Source organism: Kogia breviceps, chromosome 12 (assembly GCF_026419965.1).
Source record: "Kogia breviceps isolate mKogBre1 chromosome 12, mKogBre1 haplotype 1, whole genome shotgun sequence".
NCBI lineage: Eukaryota > Metazoa > Chordata > Mammalia > Artiodactyla > Physeteridae > Kogia > Kogia breviceps.
In genome coordinates, this window is record NC_081321.1 from 11,123,315 (window position 1) to 11,137,662 (window position 14,348).

The 14,348-nt window shown below is 40.2% G+C and overlaps 1 protein-coding gene across 2 annotated transcripts in view; it reads left to right on the top strand.

The window, feature by feature from the left end:
* Nucleotides 1–2,580: 2,580 nt before the first annotated feature.
* PTPRO (protein tyrosine phosphatase receptor type O) overlaps nt 2,581–14,348 on the top strand; it is a 229,785-nt gene continuing 218,017 nt past the window's right edge. For both annotated transcript variants that reach the window (XM_059081430.2, XM_067008763.1), the window contains exon 1: nt 2,581–3,215. In XM_059081430.2, the coding sequence (XP_058937413.1) occupies nt 3,141–3,215 (75 nt within the window). In that variant the 5' untranslated portion in view covers nt 2,581–3,140. The remainder of the gene's footprint in view (nt 3,216–14,348) is intronic.

Sequence of the window (14,348 nt, forward strand, 5' to 3'; positions counted from 1 at the left end):
TATTGCTTCTCTTTGTATAGAAGAGATAGATGTGAATACATAGTACTGGGTACTTTTTTACTTATTTAGGAAGAGTAAAACATAGCCTCCTACAGATTAAAAAAAAAAAAAGAGATCTTCCAGTTTCTTGCTCATTAACCACCTTATTATTATTTCCTAAGGAAGTTGAAAGCTTTATTTCATTTTGTGAGAATTCATTTTTACATGCCTGTCTTAAGGCATGCAAGAGATTCTTTTTAATCCGCATTTATCATTTCTCCTGGAAATGCAGCATTACAGGGGAAACAGTTGGTGACAATGATCTCAGCCTTCTTTACCAAGCAGCGCTGTTGTGATAATGAAATCAGAACAAACATTTTGAAGCATACATTCCTATATGCACTTTATGCTGCCCGTGGACATCCTCGCTGATTTGGAATCTTGAAAACAGCAAAATAAGATTCACCATCCTTTGGAAGTATTACACTGGAAAACCAACCAATAGTTCAAAGAAAAACACAGTGGGCTCTATGAATTGAAACCCCCACACAGCTGATGATACAGCACTCACATTCTTCTTCGGTGTCTCTCCTGGAAAGGTTCACAAGCCTATTATTGTTTTAAGTACAAAAAAAAAAAAAAAGAATGAAACTATTTTATCCAGCAATGGCTAAGTAAAATACTTTTCTCTGGAGAGAACATTTTCTGTGATTACGAAAGAATACCCTCAATCTTCAGGCCACCTAATCACAGTGTGATTGAACACAGTGTAATGGAATATTAATAATGTTAATAACTAATTCTTTACTGGGGAATGCTTTACTGCATATTGTTTATTGCTTTATTGTTCCCCCAAAGTGGTCCATGTGTACATAGTTATGAGGGTATAAAGAGCTAAGCAAATTGTGATGTAAGTGATAAGGAAAAAAATAGAAAGACAACATAGCAAAATATGATTATTACAAAAACGTGCATCACTGTGAAAGTTCTTTTTGCATTTACAAGATGAATGTATGATTAGTAGGCTATATTTCTAATATCCTACATACATCAGTTAAGCCTATATCCATGTATCTACACACACACACATATATATATCTTCATATATATCCATAATCCACAACACGGACACACACATACACTTTAAAATCAAACTCTATTCAAAAGAAGAATTGTTGGCAAATTATGAGTGTGATTTTGTCCCTGGCCTAGACATCTTTTTTGTTCTAGACATAAGATAATTTTAGTGCCACTTTTGGGTGTGGGTGGGAATAAAATGCTGCCTTCTGGTGCTTCAAAATAAATGGAAAACATACCAAACCAAAGCCCTACACGTGTACTCCCAAGAATAAAAATTTCAGAGACCCCATGAGTCTGACCTCGAGGGATGGAGAAGCAACTAATATTTTCTCAAGAGAAAGAGAAGGATGGACGTAAGGGCACTAAAGTAAGCATATGAAGAGGAAGGTGACAACAAAAGAAGTTTCTAAAGGAAGACATCAGAGACAATATTCTCACATAAATTCAGACCATTATTCTAGATTTATGCATATAAGAAAGAATTTAGCACACATATATACTTGTATAACTATATTCAATCTAAACCTTTCTCAGATAGACGTATACATACTAGCCATCTGTACATACAAACATGGAATCATTACGTTGTACATCTGAAACTAATATAATGTCACAGGTCAATCATAGCTCAATAAGAAAAAATGTACAGAATGGTCCCATGTACCTTCACCCAGTTTCTTCCAGAGGTAACATCTTACATAACTACAGTAGGTATTAGAACCAGGAAACTGACCTTGGTACCGTTCACAGAGCTTATTTAGATTTCACCAGTCTTACATGCACTCGTGTGTGTGTGTGTGTGTGTGTGTATGTTTCTGTGCAATTTTATCATCTGGGTAGATTTGTGTAAGCACCAGCACATTCAAGATACAGAAGTGTTTCATCACCACGAAGATCTCTAACATTACCACTTTTTTTTTTTTTTTTTTTTTTTTTTTTTTCAGTACGTGGGCCTCTCACTGTTGTGGCCTCTCCCGTTGCGGAGCACAGGCTCCAGACGCGCAGGCTCAGCGGCCATGGCTCACGGGCCCAGCCGCTCTGCGGCATGTGGGATCTTCCCGGACCGGGGCACGAACCCGTGTCCCCTGCATCGGCAGGCGGACTCTTAACCACTGCGCCACCAGGGAAGCCAAACATTACCACTTTTAAATGACTCACCCTCTCTTTTCCCCCCCACTCATACTTTGCCGGTGGGAATGTAAAATGTTTATGTGTTTATAAATATGTGTGCTATAATGTGAACCAACCTCCTTCTGTATTCCACTCAGGTGTCAAAGGACAGCCCTTAAAATGTCCAAAACTTCTGACCTCAGACAGAAAAAAATATATACTTGTGCTGTTTCCTCCTGGGTGAGTGTGGGGCAGAGAGAATGAGAGTGTTTAAATGGGATGAAGAGAGTGGAAATGGGCCGGATTATCCTCCGCATCACACACACACGCACGCGCACACGCACACGCGCGCGCGCGCACACACCCACCCACACACACTGAACTCCATCACTACCCCCGCAACCACCACTTCCCTCCAAGTGTTACTTTCACTGAGAGCAGATGTAGGAAGACTGGGAAGGGACCGGGGCATTTGGCTCCTGAGTTGCTGGAGAGGAGTCAGGGAAGCCCCACAGACCTCTGCGTCCCGGGGACTGTGGAAGAGGCTGGGGCGGAGCCTGGAGTGGGGCTGGGGAAGCTGCTGTCACTTTTATGAGTCCGCAGCCCACACTGAGAGTATCTCGGCTGCCAGACGACCGCGGAGGGCTGGGCGCAGGGCCCCCGCCTCTCGCTCACCGCGCGGCAGCCGCGGCGGCGGCGGCGGCAGCCGAGCCTCGCCCACTCCAATCCGCACCCTCTCCATCCTCGGCTGTTATTAAAGAACAGCAGCACCGGGCACGTGCCTAGAGGATCCAGGGGGCGGAAAGCGAAAGGGAGCTGGCGCGGGGGGACTGCACAGGCAGCATGCGCCCTCCGGGAGCGGCCTCGGCGCCCAAGGTCTGAGGCTGCAGCCCCCCGTTCGCCATTGTGAGCCGCGCCGGGGGTGGGGGCAGCCGGCGCCACCGTCCCCCCGGGTCCCCGTCCACGCCGCGATGGGGCACCTGCCCGCGAGGACGCGCGGCGGTCGCCGCCTCCTGCCTCTGCTCTGGCTCTTTGTGCTGCTCAAGGTAGGGCCCCCCCTCCCTCCCCCCGCCGCCGCGGTCCTGCCTCTCCGGCGCCCTCGCTCTGTCGCGGGGGAGCGGCGCGCCCCGGGTCGCGATGGCCGGGCTGCTGGCGGCGCCCCCGGTGCGGCCCGGGCGCACGCTTTGTTGTCCTCGCGTTTACGTGTTCTCCGCGGGCTTCAGGGATGGGGGGGGGGGGGGGAAGGAGAGGGAAGTTTGCTCCCTCCGGCTTTGCCCTTTTGTGCTCCTGTACCGCCGCCGGCATGCACATCAAAGGTGGGCTTGTGGGATGGTGCTTCCTCAGACAAAGTGAGATCACTTTCCCTGCTGGTCGCTCCTGCACCCCAGTGCTGCTTAACCTTTTCTCCCTCCCCCAACGGAGTGAGCGGAGGCTTTGTCTTCATTTACCTTCTGCTGGACTTATACACCGGGGCCCGAGCTCCCCGGGCTCAGATGGACTGCCGGGGCTGGGTCGTGAGCACGGTTTTCTTTGACTAAGGGATGTCCGCTGGAGCCTGGAGAGGACTCCCCCCGCCCCCACAAGTCCTCATCTCCAACCCGAGAATATACCCTTTACAAAGTCTCGACTTTCCCCCGCTATATTTACAGAGGATGCTACCTCGACATGTCAATGGCAGACATCTGTATAATTAACTTTTTCGTGCCTTTCTTTTGGAATGTCCTGCTTCAGGGTTTTACCCTGAGAAAAATAGACAAGGACTGCTTAAAAACAAAAACAAAAGACATACCCCTAGTTTGACAACTATACGGTGCATAAAATTTTAAAAAAGAAATTTAAGCTAGATGTCTTTGGAGAAGTGTTATGAAGTTACGAGGTGATTGTCTATCACGCGTGTCTACTTTAGTTCTGTTATTCGTCCTTCTTCCGGCAAAGCAAACTCAAGTACGTCGACAGGTGACCGGGAGCTATCCTTTCAGCACCACAGTGATCTCTACCTTAGAAATGGACGAAACATTAAAGGATGCAAATGTTTTTCTTATCAAAGAGTCAGTTCTTGCTCATATGCACCCTTAATCGTGAACGTCTGACAAGGAGATAGTGGAACAGAGCCAACGGATTGAGAACAGCATCTGTTTTAAATATTCCATATTTTCATTCTTTTAATGGAAAATAGGAAAAATAGTTTCCGGGAGAACCAGCAGCAGAGTGCCTAAATAAGATTCTAAATTGTATTTAATATATTTTTACATTTTCTGAAGCTATCAACAATAATATTATTTAAAATCTGATAAATAATAAGCTCGGTCACATATTTTCACTCTAAGAGGTTGCACTTTAAGCAGACACCACAAATGTGTACGTTTTATGAACATACACAAACTATGAAGTTTTCTATTAATTTTTCTATTTGTCACATTCTATCATAACTGTATGTCTATGCAACACTTGGCATGAATGCAAAGTGAGAAATTGATCAACCACACATTTTACTATGTAACAGCTAGGACTTACACATATGACATCTGATCCAAACCCAACCTTTGGCACTACTTCAGGTTTCTATTTGAAATCTTCATAGTGAGTGAGAATTTCAGAAATGGTCAAATGATGGGTTCGGGAGTATGGGTAGAGTGCCATAAAAAATGTAAAAATTTGTAGCAAAAGTTCTAATCAAAACCTGATATCAGACTGAGAAATTGCAGTCAGTAACGGCATAGACTTTAATAGATGTTCACCCTATTCTACATAATAGGTGTTTTCCTGCACATTTGCAGTTTAGTGTCAATTATGATAAACTGCATCACACGGTAAATACATTAATAAAGCTTGCCTTTTAGTAAATATTGTAACGAGACAAGTAATTTTGTAAAGCAAGTCTTTACTCTTTATTTTATGTAAATGCAACATTTTATGTCAACTGGATATAAAGTATACCAAAAGAAACATATATATATATATATATATATTGCCTTCATATATGTACACTGAATACACACCATGTGCCAGTCAGTCTTCTAGGTATTTCACACATGCTATTTCATTCACTTATTTTGTTACAGTTGACAAGAAATGTTCAAAGTGGTAAACTGGGCACACAGAGTAATGCATTAACATTTTGGAAGTAGTATATTACATGGTAAATTGGGTTCATAGTATAATCTTTCCATAATTTGGAGATGCTTTTGCATTCAAGGTCCTGAATAAGTGTCAGTAAAACAGACTTAACATGCGGGTGGTGATAGAAACATAACATTCCATTATTAAATACCAAGTTGTCGATTGAATATCAGCGATAAAATCTAAAAAGGTCTATCTGTGTTGAGTCAGAAAGAAACTGTTGCCCCAGCCCTCCCCCAAAACTCTGTAGTTCTCATTATGTCAGACAGTCTTTCCCTACTCTGTATGAAGTATCCTCCACAGGAGAGTGAAAATCCCTTAAAGCCATAAAGTTAGAGAAACTCAAATATGAGGCTTGATTTGTAGTTTCATCTTTCCCACAAATCAGAAACAAGCAGCTGGACATAAGTGGTGGGAAAGTCTGAAATTCTGAATCTGTGAGATTGGCTATAACCAGTTTCATTGAGGTAGCCTCAAGGTGCCTGGCTAAGGAGGCCTTCGTGCTTTGTTCCGTATCTGTGGCTTAAGGATGCACATTTAACCAGCCATCGCCAATCGTTTAAATCATTCACTTTATGTTATGAAGCTAATAGCTGCGTAATTGACGTTTCATAAGCACAATGTTGGTTATGAAAATTTCTACTTTCATATCAATATTGGTGGTATATTTCTAAAAACAGAAAACAAAAGAACTCTGTTATCAAGTATACTGGGAGCCTACCAATCTCAAAGTCTTCTACCCACATGTGAATGTAAATCGAGTAGTATTTATTGGAGTATTATTTATTTATTATTTATTTAATCACCAGATAAATACTACTCCATTTAGATTTTCCCTCTCATACATCTTCCCATAATTCTAGTAAAAACAATGTAACTTCTCTCACCTATCCTATCTTTACTACACCTCTCCTTGAAAATTGCTTCCTATATGAGTTCACTGGACATCAGTATTTTGTCAACAAAGAGGCAAGTTGTAGCATATGACATCCTAGGAATTTAGATGCTGCCTTCCCTGAAACGGTGTTCATTAGTAGTTAACTGGAAGGTTTCCCTAAACTCATAGGTTTGGCCAGAATCCTTCTTTCTTTCTGAACCTCCTCTCTATATTTCCTTCCATTTCTGCTCTTACCTGATACATAATCAAGGAACATTAAATTTGAAAAGGCCTCAATTACATTTTCTGAAAGAGGTTTATGTTTAATTCTATAAAGCATGAGTGTTACCATGTTGACCATAGTACTTTTATTCGGGAGAAATACCCACTTTCCAAGTTTTATCTGCCTTTCTCCACTTCCTTGTGACCCCTCTCTCTTTTTCTTTTTTTTCCTTATTCTCTCAGCCTTTCTCTCCACCGCCACCCCCATGTCTCTCCCCGCACCTCTCCCTCTCTGTCTCTCTCTCTCTCTCTCTCTCCCTCTCTGTCTGTCTGTCTGTCTGTCTCTCTCTCTCTCTCTCTCTCACACACACACACACACACACACACACACACACAGAATCTTCACTTTCCTTCTGGAGGTTTTACATGCACATTCTATATTATACAATGTCGGCAGATGAACCATAACTTTTTCATCTTTCTGAAGCAGCGTAGACCCTCCTCCTCGCAGTGAAGTTTGCTGCCATTAACTCCTTTGTCAGTTGACTTCCTTGACAAGTGTTGTTGCCAGCTTATTAGAGAAACCCTTTTATACGTGACATCTCTAGTAAGTTGGAGAAGGTTCACTGGGCTGGTCTTCTGCAGGGGATTAAGTGATAATCCTTCCCAATGTGAACATCTGTTGCTTTCTCTTCTTCTTTGTTTTATGAAAGATTGATACCGTATGAAAGAATAGAAAATTCACACTTACCTCTTTCTCATTTTGGCCCATAAGAAAGCATACATCTGTATGCATAAATAATTAAAACAATATGAGTTGTACTTCATTTTTAAATGTAGTGGTATTTCTAGCATCTAAATACCCAACTTGGAGGTATTTAAACTTATAAGCACATTGACTCCTGGGTCTTATAAGTATAATTCTGGCTTGAGTCTTGAGGGTTTGCAAAGGATCTTTGGTGCTGGATACAGTTGATGCACCTATATAAGCCATTGTGATTGGCAGCAGCATAGCACGATAGAATGCTTAACAGCTGTGACCACAGATATTTCTTTCTCATTTTCTTCCTAATTTAGTGCCTTCAGGTACACACTTCCAGTGGTGTTGCATTTTCAGAAGCATAGCCTCAGTATAATGATGGGCTCTATTAGAAAGCATCGTGTTCATTTAACTACTCCAAATACATTGTAAATATTTTTGAAATAAATGCATGTCTATTGTAAATTTTTTCTTCCATTGGGCCTAGTATGTGGTGTTAGGCATATAATAGAAGCTTAATAGACAGGATTCAAATTTTCGTCATTATATAAATATTTTCTGACTGAGAAGTGTTAAAATATCATAATATTGACTTGTGAACTCATCCTTAAGGAAAATTTGAGGAAATTATCATTGTGTGAATTAAATCATTATGATTACAATGCAATCATTACACCAAAAATAAAATATCACCCATCCCTTATATTAAGAACTTATTAAAATCATAAATCAAAATACCAATATGTTATTTTCCCCAAAAAATAGTACTCTGGATTGCTCCAGCGTTACCTCAACTGCTATTTACTGTCATCAATTAAAAGTCTAAGTTGAAATACTAGAGGAAATGGCTTTCCTTACCTCTGTATGTGGCCTATATTCGGCCAATATCCAGATATGCAGGTAATATTCTCGCTTCCTCTTCCATATTATCCTTCTTCTGTGACCACTACCAACTAGAACTGACAAAGATTTCTGCATTCTTCTATAGAAATCCCTCTACTTTTTTGCCATAACTTTGCTTTTAAGAGATGAAGCCTCTGCCACACCCTGGTCTTGTTATATCTATGGTAGTGGTCAATGCAGCGGCATAAACCAATGCTGTAAAGAACTCTTCTGTGGTGCCCCTGGAGACCCACGGGTATCAGCTCATATGTGAGAGACCTCCTTGTTCACTTTGTGTCATTGATTTGAGGAGCTAAACCAAGGTTAATATGGCACCAGTAGAATGAGCAAAAGGGTGAATGGGCTAGGATGAAACTGGAGACAGAACACAAAGTGTCTTGTCCTCTTCTCTCCTGGTGCTATTGGCTCCAGCAGGTTCCATATTGCTTCTACCAACCTTTCAGAAGAATAGGTGAATAATCTTCTTAAACACCTCTCATGTCATCTGTGGTCACTAATTTTTCCTCATTAGTGAGCTTGTCCGTTCTTAAGCTTGTTCTAGGTCTCCAGAGTGCTGATCCTTAGTTTTGTTTTGTTTTTTTCCTCTGAACAAGGTGCCTTCAAATTTATTTCTATAAGTAGAACCATATCTTAGCCCTGTGTCAGAAAATCATCCTCAACTCATTCATTCAGAATCTCATTCTCCAGCAAAACATGTTTCCTTTGCCTAGGCATTCTAGTTATCTAAAAGGCCAACTCCTCTTACTTCTGAATATATTAAAACCACCAAAGAAAAAAGAGGATGTTTGAAACAACGTTGTAGAGGTTTCTTGATAAAATCAGTTTTTCCCTTCCTTTTTGTCAGGAAATTGAGATGAAAGAGAGAGCAATGATACACGCTTGGAAAAATCTTTCAGCAACAGAGAATCAGGATTGAAAATAGGACTCTGAGTTTGAGAGTTGTGTTACAAACTATAAATATGCATGTTAATTTCTGTAAGTAAATGAATATAGGGAAAATTAGGGAATCGCATGAAAAAAGTTTGATGAAAACAAATATATTGCCATCCTTCTATCTATATGCAAATAAATGTGTTTCCTTCTTGAATACTCTTCATTTGTTTGGTTTTCCACTCTTCCTAAATAGGAATGCTGTGCAGTTCATTCTTCTAACAAGACTGTTCCTATCATAAAGCAAATTAAAACCAAATGAACCTGGTAGTTTTTGTACGTTTACTAGCAAATAAAAATAATAGGGATGCAATTTATGTACAATGTAGAGGTACAAAATCAGAATTATTTTTCATAATACTAATGTATATGTGATTTAAAAGATGAATGTTTCTCTTGTTTTATATCATCTCATTTAACTGTTTTTTAGATAACTGAGATGTTTGTTATTCTTTTTCTTTTTCTTCCCCCCTACATTTTTTAATAGATGATATATGTGTGAGAAAATATCATCAGGCATATATCAGGTCTTTAATCCTAATCCTTCATTATGACCCTCCTATTGATCCAATTCACTACAGAGGAATTTTTGTCCCTTTTTCTCTTTACCCTTAACTTATACCAGAGACCAGCTATGGCTCTGTGTACTGATCCAGTTTGTGATTCCTTCTTAGTTTCACCCACAGAAGCTTGTGGTTGGAATGTACAAGCCAGATGTTAGAGAATTCCAGAAAGTCCCTTTGTGTATTTGGTCTTATCTGAGGTCTGGTTCCTTACCCCTTGTACCTCACTTTCTGAATCAGGACTCCAATTAACTCTAGCATTCTTGCCCTTTCACCCTGGCTTTAACTTCTAGTTACTCTGTCCTTGTCTTTTCATTTCCTTGGAAGGGGATCCTAAATTTTGGAAACCTTGAAAGAGCCAAAACGTTTTTGGCTGACTATTCTTTCCCCAAAGCCAGAATGACCACATTAAGAAGTTACTTTTCTTCTTCAATACTAAGTCTATCTTTTGGAATCTAGGATAATGATACATAGCTCAATTGCATTCAGTTAATCAAACATTAATTGAGCATCTATTGTGTGCCAAGAATTGTACTAGATGTTGTAGGTAGACGAAAGGATATCAGTCAGTTGAATCCTCACAAATGACATAATGGGAAAATAAATATAGAAAAAGGAAATGCCATTAAAATGTGGTCAGGTTTTGTTCTGTTTTGTTTGTCTGATAGAGGAAAACATGGTAATATGCTAGAGGAAAGACATTTAACTATATCTCAAGGTTTGAGAGATGACTTCTTAAAAGATGACACCTGAGCTGATATGAGGTAGGTTAAAAAATATGGACATACAGGCAGAAAAAGATGCATGAATAAAGACCCAATGGTGTGAAAAGCGTGGTAGTGTTTAGGAAAATACAAATTTATACAAAAGGAAATGAAGGGATCGAAGTTAGCTCAGGGAGGCTCCTATAAGCGGTGCCAGAAAGTAGAGCCTTTATTCTCTAGGTGAAGAAGATTATTTAAAGGGTTTAATCAAGGCTTAAGGGAGTAAGATTTGCATTTTAGATAGAGCTTTGGGCTGTAAGAAAGGCTATCCCAAAGGTGTATCAGGCCTGGAAGCAGTTAAGCTGCTTGGCGATTATTGCAATTGTCCAATTAAGAGATGATAAACCTTGACACTAGGGTGATGGGAAAGGGGCTAAAGGAAGAGAGACAGTGTTCAAAACAGCTAGATTGACAAGACTGGTTAGGTGTGGGAAACTGGGGAAAGAGGAGTCCAAGGTAATTTCCAAGTAACTGACACCTCTGCCTAAGATGTTGCAGTTTTAAGATACCAAGTGTACTGGTGGTGTCCATTCTCCTCCAGATCCGCTTACCTCCTTCTCCACCCTCAGTGCCAGGGAGCTTCCCTGTAAAGACTGCTTCTTCAGGATCCCTTGCCCTTTGGCCAGCCTTGAGTTTGACCAACAGGAGGCACTAACAGAAGATTATTGGTAGGAGTCCACGCTGGCTGGACCCTGATAGGCAATGGCTTCACCCCCTCTTTCAATCCTGTAGTCAGCTCCTCTTTCAAAGCCAAGTTCTAGCCAAGTTCCAGAAACAGCTTCCTCCCTTGGTCTCTTTAGGGTAATAGCTTCTCACTGCTGCTCGTCCCTGGGTACTTTATCATCCCTGTTTAGTATCACTACTCCACACCTTAATTAACAGTCTCTTGATTAAACTCCATAGAATTTCCCCTGAGTGTCCGGCTGGGACCTCCACTGCTGTAGTACATGATGAGGTTAGTGGAGGATCTTTTGAATTTGAAGTGCCTAAAAAAAGCAGGTACTTAGATATGAGTCTGATGTCTAGGGGAGAGGGCAGACCTGGAGACATGAATGGGGATGTCCCAGCAGAGGGCAAAGGAGAGAAGAGCAGTGGGCCAGGGTGGGGCCTGAGGAGCACTAACGTTTAATAAGGAGCCTTAGAAGATGAAGAAGGAACAGCCAGAGAGGCATAAGAATCAAGGAAACCCAAGGTCTAGGAAATTTCAAGTGAGAGGGGTTGGCAAACCGCATCAAATGCAATGGAGAGATTCTATAAGCTAAAGTCTGGAAAATCTTTGGATTGGGAAATAAGTAGGCTGTTGGTCTCTCAGAGCTTGGGAAGGGTGGTATGCTTCTGGGAGGAGAAGAGGTGAGAACTGGCCTTTTGTCAAAAGGATAGGCGTCGTTGGGTCAAAGAGACCTGATTTCAATCTCAGCTCTCTGGACTGTGCCTTTTACCAACAGCAGGATATGGGGGAAATTATTTCACCTCTCTGGGGTCCCTATGGTGATTGGCTATATTTATCTCAGAGGATTATTGTCGGGAATAAGTGAGATAATGACCATAACATATTTTAAACAGTGCCTAGAGTACAGTAAGCATTCGATAAGTGTTGTGTGCAAAAAGAAAAAGAGAAAGAAAGAAAGAAATAGGACAGTAAAAATAGCCCAAAGCAAAAGTCAAAGAAGAAGAACAATTAAAAGTGTGTCTAGAGCGGCATCTTCCCAAGTGTCCTCCATGGAACATTAGAGACTTAAAATGTTAACAGATATTATTAAAAATAAACACTTCTGTGCTGACATGAATTTGTAATCTGTTTAACTTTGTTTAAACTAGTATCAATTCATTTATTATTATTATTTTTTGTACCAGGATTCCTTGGAACCTTCACTATGTTAATATGCATTGTGCTTCCAGTAGGAAGATATAGTGTGTAGCATTTCCCAAGTTTGAGTGCAGAATCGTTTTCTAAAAGTGATTCATGGGAATAGTGAATACACCTTAAGAAACAATATCTATATTTGTACACTAGACATCTCTTCTCTTTCTCTCTCTCTCTCTCCTTAATGAGAAAAGTAACTTTAATGATGGGGAAACATACCAGTAAGATCAATCATAGTCTAAATCTCAGAATCTGAAGAATTTGCATGAAGGAGAGCAACTATTCCCAACTTTCTTTTCAAGGACTGATGTTCAATTCTCTTGGAAGAAAAAAAATGTGTATATTTTCCTTATTTTATGGGTTGCGCTAACTCTGGGTGTGGTAACTGTACGTACAAAAATTTCTTTGGCTTTTGACTGTTAAAAAGATAGAAAATTAATTTTAACGCTATTTTTAAATATGATTGTCTTAATATATGACTTAAGAGAACAACATATTTTGTTCAGTGTATTTCATTGAATCATAAAGCTATACTTTTCAAAGATCGTCTAGTTCAATACTTAAGCCGGTACTTAGATCTTGCCTCTAATATTACTGCCAATTGGTCATAAATGGTGAAATTGGTCATATCAGCTGAGAGGTGGCTGTTCCCCTTTTGGACAGTCATTTTGTTGTTTGGTTTGGTTTGCTGTTGAGATGAACTATTTCTGGTTGTATCTTTCACACATTACTTCTATCTCTGTTTCATTTTAATATGGCACTAGGTTGTGACTGCTCCTGCTTTCTTGCATGTTCTGAAGAACCGCTTGCCAACAGACTTGACAGGTTATAAAGATTAAATGTGAGAAGCTTGTCATCTCTCTGTCCTGTCCTCAACCCTCCATCATACTGTTGTAAGCTATTTACACCAGTCCAAGATTTCTGGCTGTTGCCCTTTCGTCTCTTTCATGGCCACAATAGCCAGTTGGGTAGAAGACGATTGTCATTCTTCCCAAAGGTGTTCTGTGATGAACCGTGATAAGGGGCCAAGAGTGCCAATCTCTGCGCAAAGGGTGGTTCCTTAAAGTGTCTTTCCTGAACAGCCAATCGAAAAATCAACCCATCACTCAAATTTTATCACTTTTACCCAGGTTTATTTTCTTTAGAGAATGTATCACTCACTACATGGCATTATATTAGCCCTTTATTATTACTTAACTCCTCTATTGGAATGCTTGTAGGTTCCATGAAAGCAACGTCTTTATCCTTTTTGTTCACTGCTGTATCCACAGCTGTTAGAAGAGTGCCCGGCCCAGGGTAGATGCTCAGTAAATATTTGTTGAATAAATGGACGGATATTGAATGAATACATAGGGTGAGAAAGGTCAAACAGGAGTTATGGGACAGACTCATGACAGAGGAAAAACAGGTTGCAAGCGTGCAAGTTCAGGGAATGGAGCCAATGCACGGTGAGATGAATTAGGAGAGAGGGTCCATCGGGCAGGCAGTGCTGAGGCAGAGTGTAGTCAGAACGGAGGGATAATCTCGAGATGCTGTTTTATTGGTTTTGTGGAGGTAGCAAAGGATTTATTATCACAAGTGAAAAATAAAGTCTTTTAGACATCAAGATAAGGTTCCTCACACATTTTTTTTTCTTGCTTCTGTATTGTGAGAAACAACCACTGGTAAATGATGTGTGCTCAAGCAATGGATGGGTTGCCCTGTGTGGCAAATTCTCATCTGTAATGAAGTAAAAACAGCTTTTTTGATCACTTATTCTCTATTTTATTCATTGACTGTGCATAAAATTTACTTTTACTTGTAAACAAAGTAGTTTGGGGGTTTTTCAAATCTAAAAATGTGTTCTTTTCTTGGCTCTACAATTTGAGAATATCAAAAATAAAAATAATTTTTTACATAATGTTTTTTCTTTATTTTTCCCTCACAATGTATATTAATATACTCAGTTTGGATCTAGACCTCTAAAGGCGTTTCCAGAAACTCACATGACTGACTGAAGTTCAGATGATCATTGTTATTTTTCTTCAATCATTAAAACTTATGAGTCCCTTTATTCCTTAAAATGATATTTTTTTCTTTTTTTTAATGCATATTGGTACCTCATAGAAAATTTCTTAATGGATTTCAGTCAATGAATGTCCTTTCTTGTTTAAGATCCCAATAGGTAATTTTATAC